The sequence below is a fragment of the Pseudonaja textilis genome, chromosome 1 (genome assembly GCF_049901715.1).
Source record: "Pseudonaja textilis isolate UNSWEBS1 chromosome 1, rPseTex1.2, whole genome shotgun sequence".
Classification (NCBI taxonomy): Eukaryota; Metazoa; Chordata; class Lepidosauria; order Squamata; family Elapidae; genus Pseudonaja; species Pseudonaja textilis.
Genome location: NC_141990.1, coordinates 202,865,874 through 202,885,842, shown reverse-complemented (window position 1 = coordinate 202,885,842; position 19,969 = coordinate 202,865,874). Strand labels below are relative to the sequence as shown.

Here is a 19,969-nt window from a genome sequence, read left to right as displayed (position 1 = left end):
TCCTTTTTTGCTATTATAGATTGAATTACGTGTAAATTATGCTCCCATGGGGCAGTTTTACAGGTGTAATGCACCTTAAAGGAAGAAAACGATCTGAAACTTTTTTTTTGAAGATGAAAACAGATACTTTCTTATCTGTTGTTTTAAGATGATGAACTCAGAAAGACATGGTTGGGACCTCTGCTTGGATTTATCAGGTGCAAAGAATCGGGACTATTTCTTAGGTTGATGCATGGCAGATTTATTCAAGCCTAAACACAAGAATCTAGTCAACTAATAGTCAGCATTAAATTGACACTAGATAAGGGCCAACACAAAGACTCTAAACTGATGTTGCAACTTCCCTCCAGCTCTGTTTACTCTTCTTCTAAAACCTGTCAGGAAACTCAGGAATGGGCAGCCTTCCTCAAGTCCATGACAGTTTTCCAGTAGATCAATGCTAACTACACTAATGAAACATGCCCAAGGATTGAAATAGGAAAAGAAATATTCCTTTACCATATTATGTCAAAGCCACAAAATCAGAAGGAATCTTGTAAATTCTTGCTCATAATAAATTCTCTTTAATAAGCTTGTTGTACTTCAACCACCCCATCCCCAGGAATTGGTAACTAATCCCTTTAGTTTGGGGGAATATATATTGAAGTGGAGTGTAAACCATTTTAATTATTTATTTAGATCTTATTAGTATACAATTAATATGTGAAGTCACATGATTCTCTTATCAAGGCTCAGTCCATGTAATCAGTTGAATAGTTTTTTTGTTGCCCAGTTATCTAATAATCTAAATATGTGACATCCAAATGTTCATAGTTGCATGTGTTTTATATTCACCCTTAAAACTAGTGACCCATCAAGCGCAATCTCAAAAATAATGCATAGTGGATTTTTAGAAGATGCTCTCTTTTACAGTTCGCCTATAAATCCCAAAATGGTTGAATAGGTAAAGATAAAGGTTCCCTTCACACATATGTGCTAGTTGTTTCTGGCTCTACGGGGTGGTGCTCATCTCTGTTATAAAGCCAAAGCCATCTCTGTGGTCATGTGGCCAGCATGACTAAACACAGAATGCTGTTACCTTCCCACCAAAGTGGTACCTATTTTTCTACTTGCATTTTTATACGCTTTTGAACTGCTAGGTTGGCAGAAGCTGGGACAGATAACGGGAGCTCACTCCATTATGCAGTGCTAGGGATTCGAACCACTGAACTGCCAACCTTTCTGATTGACAAGCTCAGCGTCTTAGCCACTAAGCCACCACATAGAATAGCAAGCTAAAAAATATTAGAAAATTGGGTGGCATTTGTTGAAGTTTGTCTTAAGTTGTGTAGTCTGATGGTTTGTGTCTTGGCTTTGAAATCAGTTGAGGCTTTAATTGATTGACTTATATTTTTGTATTGCTTTGCTTTTTTTCAGTTTAATAAATTGTAGCTGATGAATCTCCATTGTTATTACTTAGGGATCAGATGTGACCCTTCCAAACAAATGCAGATTCATTAGCATAACTCAATTCCATTCTCTAATGTGTCTCTGAAGAAAAAGCAGATGCAAGTATTTTCAAACAGACTTGCTTTAGAATGTTGATTTACCAGCATATAGTCTGGTTTTTATCTAAACAAGAATATGCCTTGTATGATCCATAGTTTTCCATGATCAGGCTTTGACATAGAGGCACAGTCTTTTCTAGCAAGAGAATATTGTTTCAAGAGCAAAGGCATGCTACTTTTCTACCATAAAGTTTCATGAGGATTAGGTTGTAGCCACACAAACGAATTAAGATTTGTTAGCAGAGCTTAATTGCAATCTCCAAAATGTCTATGTGAAATGCTCATTTTATAAGGTGCTTTCATTGTCTTCAGTACACTTTATCCCTTAATCTATTCAAATGTTATGAAAATGCAGTTGCAATGCTTTCCCTGAGAGCGAACACTTTTAAATGTTAATTTTTAAAGCTTGAATTAAAACATGTTAAGTAGAAACACAGATTAAAAATAAAACAGTTGGCCAAATTTCACTTACTTGAAAGAATGATTTAATTTTTTATAGGTGAATTAAGAGGATTGAAAAATTGTTTATTTCTTCCTCTCTCCCCCTCTCTTTGTCAATAACAGCAGAAATTGTTTGGGCAGAGATTTTTGTACCTTTTTATTACAAGAACTAGTTTTCAACAACAATTATATACCTATTATTTGCCACAGAAAGATCTCCAAGAGAAAATTAAATCTAATTGTTGCTTCATCCAGTTGATGCTTTTCGACAAAAAAATTCTCCAGATGGGATTAAAAATATAGATAATTACAATAAAAGTAATTTTAAAAATTTATAACATAGCAAATTTAAAGCTAATTATAATTTAAAATAGAAACAAAAAACATAACAAAAATTTAAGACGCATCTTACACTATTGTCAATCAGTCTTTACTATAGCCTTATCATAATTTGCCATAAATGCCAGGTCTTTGTAAAAGATGGATCCTAGAAATTATATGTGTGTTTCTCATAAAACTCCATATTTCATATGATGGAAGTATAACACTAGCTTTATATCATCTTTTTGTTTTAAATGTCTGATCAACACATTTCACCAACTCTCATATTCAGATTACAGTTCTAGGATATTGATATTGTACTATAAACCACAGACAGAGATGAAACCAGATTCAGATATTTAGCTGAATATATGCAGCATTCAAACCAAGGGGAGCACTTACAGGATCTGCCCCTTTTGCTTTCCAACTCCATACATCCATCAAGTGGTTTGTTGTCATGGAAGTACACCTTCCATGAGTTAATCCTTATGTCTGCTTTATTAGAATCCAGGAGCAGAATGAAAGTTGTACTTTCAATGTGAGTGGAGCTTTCTTTGAGAGAACAAGCTGAACTTGCAGAAGTAAAGCATGTCCCTATTTCCAATCCTATCTGATGTCTTCCAACCATTTGTCTAAATCAGGGATGTCAAACTCAAGGCTCATGGTCTGTGAGGTGCTTAGATCTGGCCCACAGGGCCATCCTGGAAACAGCGAAAGACCCACCTGCAGTGCCTTTGCACTCAGGAGGACTGCGCGTAACCCTCCCAAGTTCCATTTTTGGCTGTGACAGCCTCCTGCAACCCTCTGCCCCCGGAGCTCTGTTTTTTGCTGGCAGAGCACTTAGGCCAGCACAGCCCCCCCACCCCAACAAGAGTGATATCGAGCTGGCCATGCCATACTGGCCATGCCCACCCAGCCCCCTGAGGTCAAACAGAACCCTATTATGCGGCTTCAGTGAAATTGAGTTTGACACACCCCTGGTCTAAATGCTTGAAAAGGGCTATACATAAAATGTCATTGTCCATTGATAGAGCTGTTTCCAGAAATAATCTGCTTTCAATGTAAAACAGAATTTTAACTATGTCTATCTGTCTATATCTATAGAGGCCTGATATTCAATGTGTAAATGTGGGGTGGCAAATTATAGTCCTGACATCACATGTCACTTTCAGATTAATTTCAAAATACTCCGCAATTAATGAATTTAGATAGTATGTCTTTTGCTCATCTTAAGTAATATACTTTTTTTTCTATAGGTAATGGCCACCTAGGATAGGCTTACAGTAGAGCAGAGCATGAGAGTTTTGTCCAGTTACTGATTCTCTGGAATTAATTGAACGATTTAGGGGGGATACTAGGTGGAAAATATAGGCTTCAAACACAAACATTTATTTCAGTTTAAAAAAATATTTCTCAGTAGTGATTTTTTATATTTTTAACAGATTAATGACTTATTCCAAAACTTACCATCAAGAAGTTTACAGTTAATAAAATAACAGAAAACTCAGTCTAAAAAAATTCTCAGAAAACATACAACTTTCATAAAATATAGATTTAAAAATGGAAACATGAAACAATATTCCACACAATCTTTGGGTAGATGGTAGTGATGATTTGGTATTTTGTCGAAAACTAACATAACAATTTTTAATTTAGTTAATTTCATTGTAAATTAAATTAGAAGTAGCTTTATGACATTGCCTATAACATGTATCAATCACCTTCTAATTTTAGATAGTATTTCTTGATTATAATTCAAGAAGACTGCATTCTTTGTTAGTTTTATCTTGCTGATTAATGCACTTCTGACAAAATTTCCAGAGAAACACTGGTTAACGTTTCGCATTAATTTCTATGCAATGTTTTGTTCGGATCTAAGAAACACATATTACTTGCTTGTACAACAAGATTTCAAAACAACAAAGAATCAGAGCCTGATTCACAAATCCTGCTCCAGTATTAGTCTGCTGCAAAAAAAGGACACAGTATGGAACAGTGGTGGGATTCCATTTTTTTACTACCAGTTCTGTGGGTGGGGCTTGGGGGGTCGTGGCAGGGGAAGGATACTGTGAAATCTCCAGTCAGAGGTGGTGTTTGCCGGTTCTCCGAACTACTCAAAATTTTCACTACCAGTTCCCACAGAACTGGTCAGAACCTGCTGAATACTGCCTCTGGTATGGATCCTTTAGTGGCTAACAGCCCAGAAAGACTATTTGGGAATACAGGTAATTATCAACTTACAACCACAATTAGGCCCAAAACTTCTGCTGTTATGCAAGAAATGAGTATTGCCCTATTTCACAACTTTTCTTGCCACAGTTGTTAAGTGAATCTCTATGGTTAAGTTAGTAACACAGTTGTGAAGTGAATCTGTCTTCTCTATTGATTTTGCTTGTCAGAAGGTGACAAAAGGTGATCACATGACCCCAGGACACTGCCACTGTCATACATATAAGCCAATTGCCAAGAGTCTGAATTGTGATTGCATGATCATGGGAATACTGCAACAGTCATAAGAGTGAACAACAGTCATAAGTCACTTTTTTCAGTGCTTTTTCCCCGCAATGAATGATTGTAAGTCTGGTGATGGAATGTAGTGAGGAGGTGTATGTCCTGGAGCAGGGGATTCATTCCAAAGAAGTAAGAGGAAATTCAACTCAGATATTATGTGTGGGAGAAGAGGATGAAGACAGTTGCTCCCGAAGAGTCCACAGGATATATTGTAGATGCAGAAGATGTAAAGTCCACAGTCTAGCATAGGGCTGTCAAACTCACAGCCCGTGGGCCGGATGCATCATGCGCTGGCCACGCCTCCACCCAGTTTAGCAAAGGGGAGGAATACATCACGTGACACTGCCATGACAACGTGAGTTTGACACCCATGGTCTAGCAGGATTTTGTCTATAGATGTGGAACAAGAAAGAACTCAGCTCAGAAGAAAGGCCACATGTCATTCTCGGTCTGGGATCTTGTTCCATGTTAGCAGGCTTGAAACCCTGCGTTCCTATTGGTCCAGAAAAGCCAGATCGTGATTGGATGGCTTGAACGTTCCTGATTGGCTCATACAGGGTTTACCGCGATTGGCTGAAACCAGGCGCGGCAAACTCAAAGAGTTGTCATTGGCTGCCTAGCCGCGGCCAGCTCTATAAGAAGAGCTGCCACGCACTAGGGTTTCTCGTCTCAGAATCTATCTGTTAAATAAAGAGCTGTTGTTCACTATTCAAGCCTCGTCTATTCATGGGACCCACCGACCATCCCTAACAGATCTGACAGTCCTTCCTCACCAGGAAATTTTTCTTCCTAAAAGCCTAGCATTTTGTTGCATGCTCTGACTTTGCACCCATAGCTGCTTTTAATTTTTCACCCTCAGAAAGTCCTTTACCAGGGGAAATCTACTACCTGGCTTTTAGGAAATTAACAATTCATTGGTCTGTTTTATCTTCAAACTCTGGCTTTTTTAAACAAAAAAAAAGTAGGATGGTCAGATCATGGGCGCTATAATCATCATATTTCATGCCTCAAAACTGCAGAATGACTCTCCTATCCTTTCGTCTTGTCTCCTTTTATATCCCCACTCAAAGCTGTCATGTCCACTACTGTTCCTAATGGATGGTTTTTATGTGTATATATCTGAAACCCATAATGCGAACCATGCGGCTGAACACGTTGTGAATAGACTGCTCTTCTTTAAAAAGGTAGTAGTTGGTTTTTTTTTTCCATCCTACAGTATTGACTAACTGTCGGTGTTTGATGTATGGGTTACCAGGCTGATGTAGACTTATGGTTAAAGCTTAAGTTGTTAGTTCTGCTTTTGCAGCCAATTCAGAATAACTACAGATGCCTCGAGATATTAAAATTGACTGCTCAAATGGACTCAGTGTGGGAGTTTCATTGGTTTTAAATTGATAACAGCTGAAAGGGAATGATTAAAGCTGTATAAGGGCATAGAATGCCGCTCCGTTTTTCCCTTCTCCCTTTTCACAACTTCTCGCAAACAACTCTTTCTATGGGAATATTCTTCCCAATGGTAATAATAAAAGCATTTCATTCCTTTAAATTTCCAAATGATGAATAAGGCCATTTCTTCTGAAGGAAGAGCAATTCCTGAGAACCTAGGAAAAAAAAACTAGCGGAGGACAAAAGAAGTTTCTATTCTAAAGGGAACATTTTAAATTAAATAGCATTCCATAAGGTGGACATTGTGTCTATTTCCCAGACATTGGAGCTAAATAAGTTGGATGGGAGACATAAACTGTCATAACAGAAGATTAGGAGTGTTATGTACATCTTTGCTTATCTTCACTACTCCCTACCCCATTATTTTTTAAAAAAATATGGGGGGGAGAGGAGGAAGAAAGTATAAGTTTTAAAGAACATTTTCAGAAACAAATCGCACAAAGACCTTTTGCTTTCTTTATCCCCTTGAGAGCAGTTATTGTTTTATTGGAAAAGATATTCTGTATGTTTCTTTATCCCAGCAAGACTTAAACTACTTAGATATGGCAAAAGGGGATTTTTTTTTTCAAAGAACAACTTAGATACTTCCCATACACACATCCAGGCACGCATGATATACATTCTTTTAATCAAGATTTCAAGTGTCTTTAATATGCTGGATTCTGGAAACTGGATCCAGCTCCCAAAGGTAAAAGTGGCACAGATTAAGTAGTTATTATTCAGCTAACCCAGTTCTGGCTTTGTCTAAACCAAAATTGTATTTTTATTTTCCGGAAAGCTGCAATAGAAAAGCCAATGAATGCACACATTTGGATTGCTACTGAACAATGACACCATAACTGTAAAGGATTCAATCCATGAACAAAGACTGAGAGTGAAAATATGCATAACTCCAAGTCTGATGAAATTATAATTCTGTTTTAGATATTGGAATTAGTTTTGGACTGAATTATTAGTCCTCTCTTTTGTGGAAGGGAGAAACTAAGTGAAAACCCATTATTATTAAACTAGTTGGGGAGATTTTTCTACCACCTGAAACATTTGAAAGGAAAAATATCTGGAAAAAGAAAAACATGAATCTTTGCAGCTTCCATTTTGTAAATTAATCTATGCACACCCTATGAAAACTAGTAAAAATGGAAAATGCTTCCCTTTTTACGGTTGGCCCAGCAAATGTAGGCTTGGCTTTTCCAGCCCAGCTCAATAATGAATTACATTTTCTGAGAATCTGTTCTTTATATAGACATGACTGACCTACATTTCATCAAAATGTTAGCTTCACCAAGTATTTGATTGCAAGTGTGCATGGTGAAAAACTTGGACAAACCATTGTTCTACTCCTAGTGACTTCTGAGCACATGGAAAAAATGCTTTCTCCATTTAGTAGAAATATCTGAACAAAAACTGGTAGAATCTACAGACAAATTTTTCAGCTTTATCCACAATTGGAAGCATTAATACATTTTGTGTAATCATTTTTTCAATTCTTCATTCAAAACTTTGAAATAGTTTTTTTTCCAGCAACCAGGTAATGTATATCTAGGTGTGTGCAGCTGAATGCCTGCACCGGGCTGTCCTCTTTGTGTTGTCATGGTAAAGTAAGAAAATGTGTTTGTTTATCCAGTAAAATTTCTGTTTACGGGCAGTAAAGATAATTACAACAGAAATCATAATGTAATTAAATCTTAAGATGATTGCTCCTTGAAGTAATTCTTTGAACTAATCCACACAATTTCTTTGCAAATAATATTTCAAAAAGCATACGCTGGAAACAGTTTTTTTTTTTTTTTTTTTTTTTTTTTTTTTTTTTTTTGTGGTTTTTTTTTTTTTTGTCCCTTTTTTTTTTTGGGGGAATTTTTGGGGGGGGGGGGTTTATATGGGGAAAGACGTGATTTTTGGAAAGTTTCACAAAATGTGCAAAAGAATGAAATGTGAGGTCTTCGGGGGGAAAAATGAGGTTTTTTACTTGAACACCTTAGAAGAGGCAGAAATCTAAGGATATCATGGTGTTTAATATTGTGCAGGTTACTATTAGTTATGCATGCTCTCCTAGGATTATTTGAGGTTTTGCTAAGAAACATTGATTATAGAGTGCTGTCAAAGGCCTCTACACTAATTTTCCAAGTGTCATGCTCTGCTGGAAAGGTATGCAGAGACTATCTCTGAGCTTAAATGATGATCTTATAGCCACATTGTTTAAACATTTTAAACCGGTTCTATTGAATGGTTTCTCTCATAGGTTTGATTCATTTTGATTCCGCTGACAAAGTTCCCATTAAGGAGCACTCTCTTCATAATTTGTCAAATATATGTAGCAGAGATGAAGGAAGATGAAGCTAATTGTAATCTCAGAGCACTAACCTCGTTAACCTGACATACTTCATGATGTATACCCTCAGCCAGCCAGAAGTTTTAAAGTTATGAAGCACAAAAATAATAATAAAAAATCATTTTGTAAACTGTACACTTTACAAGCATTGTCAAGGGTCAGGGCGACTTATTCTTAGCAAAATAATGAATCTCTTAAAAATAATAATTAAACACTTGCCAAGGGAAAAATGTCAACTTTGTACAAAAGGTTGGAGTTAAAGCAATAACTTTTTTTTTGCAATTGGATAACTGTAAATGATGTAATAGAGAGGCATAACATAATACTGTTATTAAATTATTTACCTGAAAGGACTTTGGTACCATTATAATTACTGTATGATAACAATGCTACCCTATGTCTTAGAACTTTCTGGACCTATTCTTTCTATTCATGGTTTATAGTCCATCCAGTTATCTACTGCTGCTGTGTAGAGCATATGTACACAGTATGTCTTGATATGATGCATAAATGCAATACAAAGTTTCATTTTTTAAAACAATGGGTCATTTTATTTCTTTATATCCCACCTTTATTATTTTTATAAATAAGGAGATGAGCATACCCATTACTGCTCCTGTTTTCCCCACAGAAACAATCCTGTGAGCTGAGAGAAAGTGACCAACCCAAAGTCATCCACTTGGTTTTCATGCCTTAGATGGGACTAGAACTCACCGTCTCCTGGTTTTTAACCTGATGCCTAAGCCACTAGACTAAACTGGCTTGCACTATCTGAAGAGTAGATATTGGCATGTCTTCCACCCCTATCTTCATACCGTAGATTATATAGTTTAATGTCACTGTGCACTCTGTGAAAAAGATTCAGAAGAACAGCTTCAGACCTCCAGCGAACTTCTCTGTTCTTAATTAAAAGAGCCTGTTATTTTTCAGGCTTCTGAACAAGCTAGGAAAAGGATGTTATTCTTTTAAGCAGTCAAATTATTGAGACTTTTGAAACAGTCACATCTTGTTATCAGCCTTGTGTTAAAGTCTGAAAAAGACAGGTTGCTGTAATGAATATATGAGGCTACTTGTGCTTATTCTTCAAGCTTATTCTTTTTGAAGTCGAAACCCTGTCCTATTAAACATTTTAAGTGTACATGGGCCAGTTGGTTTTAATTTTAAAATATATGTACCGTCCTTCAAAACTTAGTTTTCAAGCACAATTTACAAGCACATAAAACAAAAGCACAATTGGAATTTTGAATTTGAGATACAGCTGCAAATGTCAGCTATAAACAATCTACTAGACTGATAGAACCAAATAGTCTTTCACTTATAGGACAGTTAACATTTTCTAAACTCAGTTTCCCACCAAACGGCTGTTTTCGCACCAGGGTGATAGTCTCTGGATTACATTACAATGCTCTATACATTTAGTTATTGCAATGTCAGTGCAACCTTCCAGGCCATCTTTTCTGAACAAAACATTGGCCACCTAAGATCACAAGAAAACAGCAACTTTAGGTGGCAAGTAATGATCTTAGGATATGCAGCTGTGACTCTCAGCTACTCTTAAAACATTTTTTGGGAAAGCAGATCTGGGCTAATAGCAATATCACTTAGATTTATATACCACTTCACAGTGCTTTTACAGCCCTCTCTAAGTGGTTTACAGAGTTAGCATATTTCCCCCAACAATCTGGGTCTTCATTTTACCCACCTTGGAAGGATGGAAGGCTGAGTCAACCTTGAGCCTGGTGAGATTCGATCTGCCAAATTGCAGGCAGCCGGCTTTTAGCAGGAGTCATCACCACGGCCCTTAAGGCTTCCTATTGACATTCTATTGGAATAACCTTCAACTACCCAGTCTGTTTTACTCCTACATGTTGAATGAGTTCCTGATATCCACACCACTCAGAATTAGCTGTAGATATCCTTAACTCTGTGTCCCAAATAAAATAAATCAAAAGTCATAGCTCATGGCCTCAGTCCCAAGGAAAGAAATGGGTTGCAAATTAGTCATACGTCAGATTTATCTCATTGTTTTTCAGGGATGTAGTCACACATTTGAGTAGGGATCATTATTATGTATGTCGTATATCTAGTAAAAACTAAACACACATAATGTTCGTAAACATAAGGCAAAACTTGGAATGGAATCCTCCGAGTTTCTCTGATATTATATTTAACAAGCAAACTTTGCTTACCAAACTAGGTAAGTGGATGACAAAACCTTTACAATTTACTGTTCACTTTGTTTTACATTTCAGGGGCTTAATTAAAGTGTGGTTTCTGTTTAATCGAGCATTGTCCTGTTTTGTGTTTTCTAGATCAGATTTTTGGTGCTTACTTACACAACGTGTGTGAACGTGATGGCTCTACTGTCCCTCACTTCGTTAAAATATGCATAAAAGCTGTTGAGGAACGAGGTGCGTATTTTATGATCTACATACATTCCTAAATGTGGCTGATATATTTATAAGTGAGATTTTAAATCCCTTATTGATGGATCGCTGGGTGTTAAAACTACAATGGTATCACCCCTTCCCACTTTGCTTAAACTTCCTAATATTCTTTCAAATAAGTATGAGCCACCCCTTCCTTTTTTTTTTCTGGAGGGTCACTGATATTACTCAAAATAAATAGAAGCAGTGCGTCTCTTGCCCTTATAATTATTTGTTGCAATTTTGTACTTGATTACCATCACCGTTTAAAACTATAATGTTTACCTGCTTTAAAGATATGTACTTGTAATGTATACATTCCATTTTCTGCTTCCGAGTAATTTTCAACTAAAGTGAAGTTAAAGTTTTTTTTTATAATGCACAAAATTGACTTGCATGAAGTTCACGATAAAGGAAATCTGCTTTTAAACAACCGTTGTATTGTATTGCTTTGTGCCAAAAAGGTATCCATCAACACCCTTCCTTCTAAGCCTCCAGTATCTATTCTGGAGGGATCGTAAATCCTTCAAAGCAGCAAAGGGGAGTTAAGGGAAGTGCTAGCATGAGAGGATAGAGGATAAGGGCAAAGCCTAATACATTCATTGAAATATGCACATGTAATATTATATGTACGCAGGGTTAATGGTGTATAATTCCTGGAAATTCCATTTTGCTCATATAAATGAATTAGGAAAACTATATTCCCAGGATATCAAGTAGCTATGAAATACAGAAATATTGGAGCCAGAAACATGCAGTGGAGATTTTGGAATGTGGGAGTCTCTTTTAGGATTGCTATCTTTTGAACTGGCCACTGCAGCTGTCTCTTTATAAGCTTTTTGATCTACACCAATTAGGGATAACATTTAGCTACATTTCATTAGCAGCTTCACCTACTGATTCTACAGGTCAATCCCTTAGAAAAGTAACAAGACCCCAGTTGGTTTCATTTTTACCGTTTTGGGGTTAGTGGACCAACCAAGGCCTGTAAAAAGAAAGAAAATATAAATATAAATGATCTAAAATGTAGATGAATATTCTTTGATAGCTTGCGTTGATACAGCTTTTAAAAAGCCACTCCTGCTGAATTTAGAGCTTTTACCATTGTAATGTGCAGTTTCCACTGGCTGTTCTTGCTCATTGCAAGAGAATTAAACAAGCTTTAGTGAAAAAAATACAGTGATGCACTGCTTGTATCCATAAGTGCTCACTGACTGCTGGAATAGTTCCTCACTCCTAGATACCTCCTAGAAGGTGGCATTAAACAACTTGAATCCCGAGTACTGCAAAATAACTGGTTAATTCACTGCAAAATGCAACCAACTCTGTTTGAAAAACGTTCAGTAGTAAATGTCTTTGCTAATACAATGTTCTTATTTATTCTATTGATTGGCTGATTGAATTTCTACATTGCCCATCTTACTGCGTAATCAGTGATCTGAGTGGCTTACAAGTAAAATGAGGTTTGAAATATTAAAATATGTATTAAAGATAATAGAGAATAAAGAGATATTTTAAGATAAGAAAGATATTAAAAGAAAAATTGTCCTCATCCTTACAATATGAAAACCAACCCATGTTGCACAGTTCTATAAACTTATAGATGAGGCTTTTTTTCCCTCTGAATTTAAGATATTTCTCACCTTTAGTAAAGCCCATGCAGACAAAAGAATACTATTAATATTACAATGTGTTGTAGGCTTTTGGGTTTTTTGGGTTTTTTTGGCCGTAGACATTGCCAATATCAGAAAAGGGCTTTTTCTGGCCCTGGGAAGATTCATCTGGCATTTTACCTTGGCTTTTTCAATGCTATTGGAAACTTTAATTCTAAAATGTTCTCTAACTCTGCTGTTTTGAAACTTTTCAGGCAATAAGAATTGTAGTGCAGTTTTAGTGCAGTTGTTGTTTCTTGCTGATATCTATAGACAGACAAAAACTTTATTTTGGTCATTGACCAATGAAAGCATAATCAATAAAATGCACCATACAAAACTATTCCCTAACAAGAAGTGTTAGCAGCCATTTATGGGTGAACTTTACACATAATTTAGCAAAATGTTGCTACTTTTAGAGAAATTCATGCATCTTTATTATTCATAGATACTGCAAATAAACATTATCAGAGTGCCCCAAAATTACTCTGTATACCTTCTAACAGACTACAGACATCTAATACAATACCTTGAAAAGTACATATTTACATATATACATTCAGTATGTGTGTGTGTGTGTGTATTTTCAAGAAAGCATATTAGACGTCTGTAGTCTGTGAGAAGACATGCAGAATAATTTTAATTCTGTAGAATAGTTTTTATAAGTACTGTACTGCATGATTCTGCTTTGATTTGCATTGCTTCCTTCTCTTTACTTACTATAACTTAAAGCTAGCATATGGCATTAGCTAAGTAGAGATATAAATATTAACTAATCTCAGTGGCATGTGATAAAATTTGCATTTTATCATTATTTATGACTTCGTCCTTGGTATACATTTTTTTTTCTTTTCCTGGACTAGGATTATAATTCCTGTGCCTTTACTTCTGTTTACTCAGTGTGTTGTTTTCACTAAATTCTGGCACAAACTATTACAGGACAGCAGTAATTTATGTGAAGCTAAATCCAATGTTTATGAAAGCTTCTGATGACATTTTAGACAGAGGTTGGTATTAGGAAGCCATATGTGGAGGTGCCAAGTCTCCCAGCATGGCTGGGACTCAACAGATTTAAAGCCCTCCTCCTAATGGCCAGATATGCCTCCAGCCAAGTTATTCAACTACAGAGTCATGGGAAATACTTATGTACCAATTATGGGAAAGGCATAGTTAATGAAAACTGTATGTTTACTTACATAGTCTTAGTAAGATGGCCTAAACATTCATTGCAGCTGGCATCTTGGCTGAAATAGAGAGTTCTGTGTGTGTCTGTCTCTCTCTGTCCCATCTTCATACTGTAACCGTACACAGTTTGTTTCCCTTAAGTTGATAGTTTCATTTCTCTCTCTGAAGAACCCCCATTGCAGAACTGGATTGTATTACTCTGAAGTATTGCTCACTGTGAAAATAAGTACTGGCAGTGAAAAGCCTCAGGTATAACTTTCCATATCTTAAAAACAGTTTAAATTCACCTGAATTCGTGAGTTTCACATTGCACATTTACTGGTAATTTGCAAAAAATCTTGTCTCGTTTGATTAATACTGCCCGCTAGAAGTAGCCATAGGCTACACAAAATCATTTTAAACTAAAAGCTAACAATAATATATTATTTTCATTTGCCATACAGGAGAAGATATAGTTTAAAGTAAATGGGATATGGGAAATAATAATATTAAATAAAGGGAAGGAACTTAAGAATGTGTCAGCTGATCATTTCAAACTGAATTGGTCAAAAATAATTTCTTGATGCTAAAGTTTTCATTGAAAATGTTATGTATCCACTAACATTGCATTGCATCATTATTTTAATAATTTGGCCTACTCTTATTGTTACCTTGTTGCCAATCCTGTGTCTTATATCCTTATATAAGATTTATTCATCATCATTCTTTTGATTACAAATAGGTGAAGAAAGTTATTTTAATCTAAATGCATCCTCCTCCTCCAACACTTTTTAGACCTTAATTTCCACTTTGTTCCATTGTCAGCTGTCAATTTAACATTAATATGTTAATGCTAACATATTGAGAGCCATGGTGGCATAGTGGTTAATATGCAGTATTGCAGTCTAATTCTGCTGATTAGCAGCAGTTTGATTCTCATTGGCTCAAGGTTGATTCAGCCTTCCATTTTTCCGAGGTTGATATAATGAAGATCCAGATTGTTGGGGACAATAAACTGGCTCTGTAAACTGCTTAGAGAAGGCTGTAAAGCGCTGAGATTTGGTCTACAAGTCTAAGTGCTATTTCTATCATATGTCATTATTAAAGCCCACCTACTTACTGTTGGTTACACTAGAAATTCTTTTCAAGGAAAAGAGAAATTATTTTGTGAAACATTTCTGTTCTAGGATTGTTTTCACATCTATTTTCTAGCTAATTATGCAAGACAATCAAATTTTGCTTTGTGGCTCACCAACAGTTAAAATAATGTATTTTTTTAAAAAAATCTATATAAAATGCATATATTTGTAAAAAGAATAGACAAAGATATTAAAGAAACCTGAAATACATATATGAGGCAGCAGACTCAGCCATAAGCTATGTTCTCCACTTCATACTACAGTGCCCCTTCATTACCTGCACAGAAATAATACAATTCCTCAGAGATAAGTTTTCTGAATGAGAAAGGACACTATGAAAAGCTCTTGGAACACACTAGTTTGTCATTATTATTTAAAATGAACCTGACAACAATTTGGTTCATTCTTCAGATCTGTTTTGATTGTTAATTAGGGTGTAATTGTGGATCCATACAAAGCCAATAACAAACACACTAAAGTTAATTAGCAAGAGGGAGGAGTCTGTGCGTTAATGCAAATACTCAGAGGCCACCATTGGAAACAGCAATGCCAACATCTAATTCTCTCATCTTTCTCTTTCTACTGTTGAATAATGGAAATAATTCAATGTCATCCTGCTTTTGAGATGAAAAAAGAGGCCAGGGATGCCATATGGTACCCTTTAAACTTAATGAGAAAAGACATGTGCCCATATGGAGAACAAAGGGACAAGTGACAAAATGTATGCCATGACATCACAACACAAATGCTATTATTTACATACTCATGTCCAAAGTTGGGATTATAAGTTTGACAGTGCAGTTTCTCCATCTTTCTCTGTCTCCTTCTCTCCCTCTGTCTCTCTATCTCTATTTTTATCATCATATTACTATTTTTTCATCAACACAGCTACTTCCTGAGAAAAGAGAGGAACAGGAAAACTATCCTTCCTTTATCCCATTTCCTAATTCTGAATTAAGTTGCTAAACTCACTTGCCCACATCTACAACGTAGGAAATGCTCTTTTGATTCAAGCCAGAGGGCCATATCATCCTGCAGACACAGTCGTAGGTTTCTAGAAAGCCAGAAGCAGGGATATGCGGTTACTACCAGATCTGGTCAGGGAGAAAAGCTAAAGGCTAGAAGGTTGTTCTTATTATATCTCGTAATTTAATATCAAAGTGCCATCTTCGGGGGAAAAAGACTGTGCTGAAAGTTGCTAATATCATGGGACTCCAGTTCTGTAATTTGTCACTTAAAGGCTTTTGGATTTCTTTCCAAATATTCTTAATGGGCTCCATTCTTTTCTTTTTAATTGATCTAGTTTGAAATGTTGTAAAATATTTTGCCCATATAATTTCTATCATGAGAACCAGTGACCCTCCAAGACAACTTGTATACTCAAAGTCTTAATGTCAGTGTTTGCAACAACACGGCTGATTTTTCCCCCTCCCTCTGTTGCAAGAATTATATACAAAAATCACATAGTTGACTCTCGGCCAAAAAGTCCTCCTGAGATCCCTAGCCCCGAATAAAGATTTAAGAAAGACCTTTAGTCCACTTCGGAGAAGGTCCCTAGCTTTTAAAACTTTTATCTCTTAACTTTACTTGTTAGCAGCTGTTCTATTTTTTTGCTGTCATTTGTTTGACAGCATCCAGTTATAGGTTCCGATGTCTGTTTAAAGAAACAGGGAGGTTGTTGGCTTTAAAATCCCCTTACTGCTTGTGTGTTCAACATTTTCCCAGGCTTTTCTGCATAGTTTGCCAAGCAAAGGGACTGACCTTTTGTAGCAAACACTTTTTCATTTCAAAATGCTCACTTTGATTTTTGTCCCATTTTATGCTCATTCCAAACTGTTTACAGCCCACTAAAAATGACTGTGAATTATATGTTTGTGTAATAGATTCTTTTTGTGGTTGAAGAGGAATGTTTACTTTGTGCAATTAGTTATCTTTGGGTAGATTACAGTGACCTGGAAAAAAAGGGGCCTAAAATGATTATAGTACCTTAAGTATTTCCTTTTGTTATCTCCTGTGGCAGTAATCTTAAAAAAAAATTTTTTTCTCCCTGAGCCTCTATTTGTGTACTCATCATTTCATATAGAGCAAATGATCTTCCACCAGTCTTTTGCTCAAATAGCTTGTTTTGTGTTTTAATGTGGGAAAGGATTTTAAATTTCAGATTCCCTCTCCCCAAACTGAAGCAGGATTAGGGCAATCTAATCTCTGATATCTGTTAGACAGAAAAGGGAGACTTCCTCTGCCCCCCAAAGATATATGTAGTTTGACAGACATATGGAATTTTCCAATATGAATACTAGTTCTTGTAAATACATTTACACTTCTGTACAGTCAATATAAATATTGTGTGGTGAAGTATGATTAAGATGTACACTTAATTGAGAGACCGGAGTTCAGGTAACCACTTGATCATGGGTGCTTTTTGGGTGACTTGATCCTGTCAGTTTCTCTTAGCCCAACCTTCCTCAGAGATTTTTGTGACTGAAATAAAATTATAATTATAAAGTTACAAATGCTGTAAATATGTGAGATTAAACCCTTTTGATCAACAACAGCAATAATGGCACACACCAAAAATTTGTACATCATTAACTTTCCCAAAATTGCTTCAATTCTCTTTGAAATCAGTCCAGAGCAAAACTATATTCTATGAAAAACTGGTTTTGTTGAACCTATATTTCATTCTCAAACATTGCATGATTAACATATGAAAGAATAGATCTAAACTTGCGTGATTAACAGAGTGTTTCAAAAAGATTTGCTTATATCAAGGATCATCTTCAAGAAATCTTCATCATTCCTCTTTGGTTGTATTTCAGTTTTTCCCTTCTCTTCTTTCAGGAATATTTAAAGTCTATGATGGTTAGAGTTGTGTTTCTTTTTTAATTATAAAATGTATAAAGTATAAATATAGTGTTTCATAAAAAATCATCTAATCAGAAACACTGAACAAATGTTCTAATAAAAAGATAGTTCAAAATTTGAAAGGAAATATCCATTAAAAAATTAGTAAAATACATAAACTATAAGAACAATATTCCCATGTTCTCTCAAGGGCAGTTCTTCCAAGACTACATTATTTTTCATTCTAATTTTATAGTAGAGGTCTCTATAAATGAGGCATTCTACTAAAAATCTAACCTGTTTTTTTCATGGAGTTTCCTATATAATATACTGCAATGGATGATGATTGTCATAAGCTGATCAAAGAGCAATGGCTATAGTCTATATATACCCCCTATTATTTTATAACTGATTGTTTTAATATTTTTTAAATGTTTTATGTTGTGAACTGCCTATAGCCACTGGATATGAGATGGGAGACAAATAAATTTTTATAAAACAAAACACAAAACAAAACACATTGTTCCCAATTTCACAGTTGTAGAAAGCCCCCCCCCCAAAAAAAAAAAAAAAACAGTAAAGATGCTTGCCCGCTGGCATAGTTTGAATATTTGAAATGATGTGACTTCGATCCAAACTGTGTAAATGAAGAGAATACAAAAAAAAAAAAAAAAAAGAAGAATATTTTTCTTTAGCACAATGAAAAAAAAATAAGTCCGTCATTAAATGATATTATTCTGTCTCTTTCACAAATTTAGTGCTGTGCTGGCACAAGAAATGCTTTCTTGGTCTGATTCCACGAACGGCTTCTCAGACTCTCTGTTCTGTCATCTCCCTCAACTGTCTGGGTCAGATTTTAAGGGCTGGTGGCGGGTGACTGCTGGTGGGATTGAGGTCACTTCCACATCAGTGGTGGGATTAAATTTTTTTTACTACCAGTTCTGTGGGTGTGGCTTGGTGGGTATGGTGTGGCTTGGTGGGTGTGGCAGGGGAAGGTTACTGCAAAAGCCCATTCCCTCCCCACCCCACTAACCTGCTTTCCAGCTCTGTTCTCCTGTGCAGGGCAACAAAAGAAGACCCAACCGATCAGTTGGGACTCAGGTGGCAGAGAATAGATGGGGCCAGTCAAAGGTGGTATTTGCTGGTTCTGTGGACTGCTCAAAATTTCCGCTACCGGTTCTCCAGAACTTGCTGAATGCCACCTCTGTTCCACACCATTGTTTGGAAGGTGATTTAAATGTAGTCCTGTACCTTTGTGTCTGGGTGTACTATTTCACTATCATCCTCTTCTTCTTTTTCTCTGCATTGTTCTATTTACATTGCTAACATGATTTCAGGACCTATCATTACTGAAATTCTGTAAACTGTTCTGTATGAATGGTTTGGCTGAAGAGCAGAGTAGAAATGTGTTAAATAGCTGCCATGCCACTAAGAGTTACTGAGCCCAGATGCACAACGTAAGAGCCACTCCAAGCTTATTTCAGAACCTCATCATCTCCTTCGGGCTAATTTGTTTTTTATAAACATCTACATTTACCCAGAAATACATAATATCTACAGATCTGTTTTATTTTTCCAAGTTTATTTACAAATTACTTTATCCTTTATGGTTGCCTTTTTAGCAACCAGTTCCTAATATCCTTTTTTCCCCCATGCTTCCTGCTTTATATAAGTTTCCAGTTACCTTTGACAGCAGTACCCTGAAAGTGTAAGGATCGTATTGCTGTGCTAGATGATCTGAGCTCTTAGTTCTGCTAATTTTGTAGCATACATTCTTTCCCAGTTTGGGAAAATCTATTATGCTTGGATCCAAGCATGCACTAAAAGCTAATACTTCCATGAAAAATGTGCAATTTGTACTGTTTAACATCTGACAAGATCCTTGAAGGGTTTTTTTTTTAACGATTTGTCTCCTTCCAAGATTTCAGTGTCTTGTTTTTATATGCACGTAAAGAGAAAAGAAGCAAAACAAAATGATAGCAAATGCATGCTATTTTAAAGAGAGTGAAAAAAAAAATCAGCTTTTCAATAGATAATATAATTTTGTATTATAGGACTAAAAAAAATGAGTTCAGGTCAGTAAAATACATACCTTATCAGCCACTGATTGCATTGCTTTGTAGAATACAAACAAATATTAGCCAAACCA

General features: G+C 35.9%; 1 protein-coding gene across 2 annotated transcripts in view; it reads left to right on the top strand.

Moving 5' to 3' along the window:
* Positions 1 to 19,969, top strand: part of ARHGAP15 (Rho GTPase activating protein 15) — a 470,287-nt gene that overhangs the window by 281,658 nt on the left and 168,660 nt on the right. For both annotated transcript variants that reach the window (XM_087920289.1, XM_026717802.2), the window contains one exon: positions 10,908 to 11,006. In XM_087920289.1, coding sequence (XP_087776415.1) covers positions 10,908 to 11,006 — 99 coding nt within the window. The remainder of the gene's footprint in view (positions 1 to 10,907; positions 11,007 to 19,969) is intronic.